At 55.2% G+C, this 4,618-nt stretch overlaps 1 protein-coding gene across 1 annotated transcript; it reads left to right on the forward strand.

Annotated features, from left to right (window-relative positions):
• Positions 1–1,313: 1,313 nt before the first annotated feature.
• On the forward strand, positions 1,314–3,149 carry LOC102241598 (immunoglobulin omega chain-like; the record flags this gene model as incomplete). Its single annotated transcript, XM_014528884.1, has 3 exons — positions 1,314–1,359; positions 1,473–1,904; positions 2,976–3,149. Coding segments are annotated over exons 1-3 (652 nt in total), but the record flags the coding sequence as incomplete, so codon positions are not given.
• Between the last annotated feature and the right edge of the window lie 1,469 nt (positions 3,150–4,618).

The following is a 4,618-nucleotide window of genomic DNA, read 5'->3' on the forward strand; positions in this document are numbered from 1 at the left end:
CGAAGCCCATCAGAATGTCTACCATGGCAACTGAATCCGATGTGCGCACCAACCGGAAATTACCGTATGTCTTATAAAAATAATGAGAAGGCTTTAAAATTAGCTGTTTTTATGGGACTGTACACCACTTTGGACTCCTAATAAATACCCCATCCCTTATGAGGTCTTTCTGAAGCATGATCTTAATTTCAAATTAAAATACGCAAAAGCCTTCTAATGTGAGACTAAATCCAATTTATTTTAACTCATGACACTGTAATATATGTTTAAAGATTACTTTTTTACATTAAGCAATTTTTCTAAGGGTTTATTTTAAAAAAACGGTTTCAATTACAGCTTGCATTCAATATTATTTTACATTAATTTCCTGTGTGTAGCATAGGGTTAGACAGTTATAGATTTACAAAGTTCCCCCCAATACTTCCCGAACCCAGTTGGCACCCCACATAGTTATTGCAATATTATTGGCCGTCTTTCCTGTGCTGCCCGTCCCACCCCCATAATTCTTTTTCAACTTCCAATCTGTCCTTCCCTCACCTTTCACCCCGTCTTCTAAACCCCTCGTTTCTGGCCACCATCAGTCAGCTCTCCGTAACTCTCAGTCTATTTCTGCTTGTTGGTGTGTTTACATTGTCCTTTACATTCTCGTGTCTTCTCAGGCCTCTGCTCCCAGAGCCCCCTGCACTCTCACCCCCGTTAGCTCTGGCCTGTACAGGGGCCACGTTTCCCACTCCTCTCGCTCGCAGCAGTCAAACACTCCCTCAGGGCACGGGCTGCTTAGGAATGTCCGGCACCTTGGGCCAGTGGAGGGCTGAGGCCCATGGATGGTGGAGGAATGACAGTGACCTGGCCATCAGGCTTACATCCTAACACCATCCCACTAAAGAGACTGCAGTTGGAACAGGGAGCAGCAGGGGGCGCTGTGGGTCTGCGTCAGGATCCAGGTGCCCTCAGCTGTCCAGTTCCCCAAACTCCCCAGGGCTGGGCCTTGGTGCCTGTGTTTGCTGATGGGGACTCAGGGGCTGTGTCCTCTGGGCTGGGCAGAGTCCTGCTCACAGACACGGAGAAGGTCCCAGCAGCTGCCTCCTCCCTCATGTCTCCCATGGGGACACTCTGAGACTCACCCTAGAGCTCTAGTCTGTCTAACAGCCCAGCTCAGGCTTGAGGGGTGGGGAGGGGGCGGCCAGTGTGGTGCAGGTTCTCCAGGAAGGAAACAAATTTGTGTGCGCAGCCCCTCCCCTTGGAGGCCCGTGAAGATAAGAGAGGCCTGGACCAGGGGCTGCAGCTCAGGTCAGAGCCGGGCTGCTGGTACCATGGCCTGGGCTCCTCTCCTCCTCCTGCTCCTCGCTCACTGCACAGGTAGGCACAGGCCTGGGGACCAGGGGCATCCCTGCTGCACTCCCGCCTCGCTCAGAAGCCTGGGAAATGTCCCCGTTTCTCACCTTATCACCCACGAGTGTCTGTGTCCGCAGGGTCCCTGTCCCAGCCTGTGCTGACTCAGCCGCTCTCCCTCTCTGCATCTCCGGGAGCATCAGCCAGACTCTCCTGCTCTCTGAGCAGTGGCTCTGTCGTTGCGGGCTACCATATCTCCTGGTTCCAGCAGAAGCCAGGGAGCCCCCCCCGGTTTCTCCTGAGATATAAATCAGACTCAGATAAGACCCAGGGCTCCGGGGTCCCCAGCTACTTCTCTGGAACCAAAGACGCCTCGGCCAACGCGGGGCTCCTGCTCATCTCAGGGCTGCAGCCCGAGGACGAGGCTGAGTATTACTGTGCGACTTTCCACGGCAATAGTAACACTTACACGGTGCCCCAGGGCCATGGGGAAGTGAGCCTCAAACCCTCAGCGTGCCCTTCCTGCCCGGGGCTGTCACCCCTGACCTGCCTGGAGCCCCGTCCAACTCAGGGTGACATCCCTTGTCACTCACTCAGGGGCCATGTCTTTTCCTGGGACCCAGGGCTGAGTAATGTTTCCTTATCGTCCTCCGTGGACAATGTTGTTTATCTATTGGCAGTATCTTCCCAGCCTGATATGTCGACTCGGACGTACATCAGGTCGTAGGACTATGTAGCCCTCCAGGGGGCTGATGGGTAAGGAAGGAGGTGGCTGAACCTGACAGGGGCAGAAATGGGTCTTCACAGCCTGATCATGTCGACATGGACGTACATCAGGTCGTAGGACTACGTAGCCCTCCAGGGGGCTGATGGGTTAGGAAGGAGGTGGCTGAACCTGACAGGGGCAGAAATGGAATGTTGGGGCCCAGCTGGAATTGTAAGAAAGGTTCATCCTGCTCTGTTAACCGTGACTGTGTTGTTCTGATTATAGGAGGCACCTTCTCACCTGCCTGGGAGTTACACCTGGGACCTGGGAGCTCACCCGGGATTGCGGCCCATCCTCCCCACCAGGGAGCTGCCCAAATCATGGAAAGATGACCAGCCTGGTTGCAGAACCCAGAGCCGCCAGCCCTTTGAAGACCCGCAGCCTTTGTGAATCACCAGCCACATTACCTGTGAACCGCCCACTTGGCACACCCATTGCCTACGTCCCTGTAATCCTTGTCCTTCTCCCCAATACAAGCAGCGGGCTTATGGGGGGCAGAGCAGGTTTCTGTGGGTGACCCGCTGCTCTCCCAGGCTGCCGGCAGGAAGGGAATCAATGCTCATGATTCCACCCTGTCTCCGCTGAATTGGCTCCAGGAGGGACAGGCAGCGCGGCCCAGTCAGGCGTGAATCCGAGGGTGGGTGGTCTGAGTGCTTCTGTTGGGCCGCTGGGTCCCGGAGGCCCCAAGCCCACCTCCCAGGAAGCTGAGCCAAGAAAGAGTTTGCATTCCCTCTGCTGTGCTGACTGCGGCCTGTTTCCCGCAACTGTTGCCGCCTCCTGAGGCCCCGGGGAAGCAGGTGTCTGTGGCTCCTGGGAGGCTGAGCAAACAGAACCCTCTCCCCGTTGAAAGGTGACTGGTGAGCTCTCTGTGCCCCAGGTGCCCCCAAAGGCTCCCTCAGCACCGAGGCAGGATCGGCCATCACCACCTTCGACTTCAAGCCCGCGCCACGCGGAGATGTCAGTGAGGCCGGGACTCTCAGCGACTGGGCCACTCCGCTGAGGCAGGTCCGCCCCATGAAACGTTTGAAGGAGAACAGGGGTGTGGGGGGAGGTGAGGCTGTTCTGGGAAGGAGCTGGCTCTGAAGGTTTCACGCTGGGAAACAGCCCTTGGACGCTCCAGGGATGCGGCAAACAGGAATTTTTATCTGAAGGACTTACAAGTCTCTTCTGAACCACAAGCAAATCCAAAGCAATGCCACCTGCGCTGGCCAGTCTGGCTCAGTGGATAGAATGTTGGCCTGTGGACTGAAGGGTCCCAGGTTCGATTCTGGTTGAGGGCACATGCCTGGGTTGCGGGCTTGGACCCCGGTAGGGGGCGTGCAGGAGGCAGCTGATCAATGAATCTCTCTCATCATGGATGTTTCTCTCTCTCTCTCCCTCTCCCTTCCTCTCCTCTGAACTCAAAAATATATTTAAAAAATAAATACTAAAAGCTCTGTATCTGCTCGTTACCAGCCACTGACGCTGTGCTATGAGAGAAAAACTAAAGCGGCACAAGGAGCACCGTGGTGGACGGTGCTGGCAGGGGGGTGGGCTGAGGGGGAGGGGAGTTGGGCCAAAGAGGCCGATCAATAGGAGTAATATCCAATTTGGGGGATTTCCAAAATAAGCAGGAGTGAGATGGACGTAGGTGAGGCCCCAACACGGATGCTCAGATGTTCTCGGCCCCCGGGGATCTCATGTCGCGTCGCTGGCTCCAAGTTGGGGAACACAAGCTGTCTGACCATCACGGGCCCCAGCCTGAGGACGAGGCTCATGACTGCCGTGCAGCTCTGGGGGGCAGCATCGAGGCTGGCCAAGAAGGGGCGAAGCTGCCAGGAGGGTGCTCAGGAGGAGGACACTGCAGTCCCAGGGGCCCCGGCTGAGCCCTTCTTTCGCCGTCCTCAGTGCGTGTGTTTCCTGACTCAACAGCTCCTTCTCTAGAGCGTACCATGTGTCAGACCCAGTCTGCTCATGTCACAATATCAACTCCAGTATTTCCTTAGGGGCGTAACCTGGTCAATTTCTGTGGGAATAATGCCGTTACCTGAATTTTATATATTTTAATATGTAATATATGAAAAATAAATTTTAAAAAATATATTTTAAAATTAATTTCTGAGAGGGAGGGAGAGGGGGAGAGAGATAGAAACATCCATGATGAGAGAGAATCAGTGATCGGCTGCCCCCTGCTGGGGATTAAGCACACAACCTGGGAACCAAACGGGCCAGGATGAGGCCATGTCTTTAAATTAAGGAATAAGACCTAGGGACACCTGCAGTACAATCAGGGATCCCTGGGGGGTGAGAAGTCCCTGCCCTGAGAGGGAGGGGGTGGGAAAGGCAGGGCTGAATTCCAGAGCCTCAGTCTCTCCCTGCTCAGCTCCAGGTTACCCATGTGGTCATTAGTGAATCTGGACTCTGGACCAGCAGGGGGCGCTGTGGGTCTGTCCCTGGGTCAGTGAGGGCCCTCAGCTGGGAAGCCAGGGTGGGGAACCCTGCTTTGTGCCTCTGCTCTGTGCTCACTGGGGACCAGCAGCT

Source organism: Myotis brandtii, unplaced genomic scaffold, assembly GCF_000412655.1.
Source record: "Myotis brandtii unplaced genomic scaffold, ASM41265v1 scaffold6574, whole genome shotgun sequence".
In the NCBI taxonomy this organism is placed as follows: domain Eukaryota; kingdom Metazoa; phylum Chordata; class Mammalia; order Chiroptera; family Vespertilionidae; genus Myotis; species Myotis brandtii.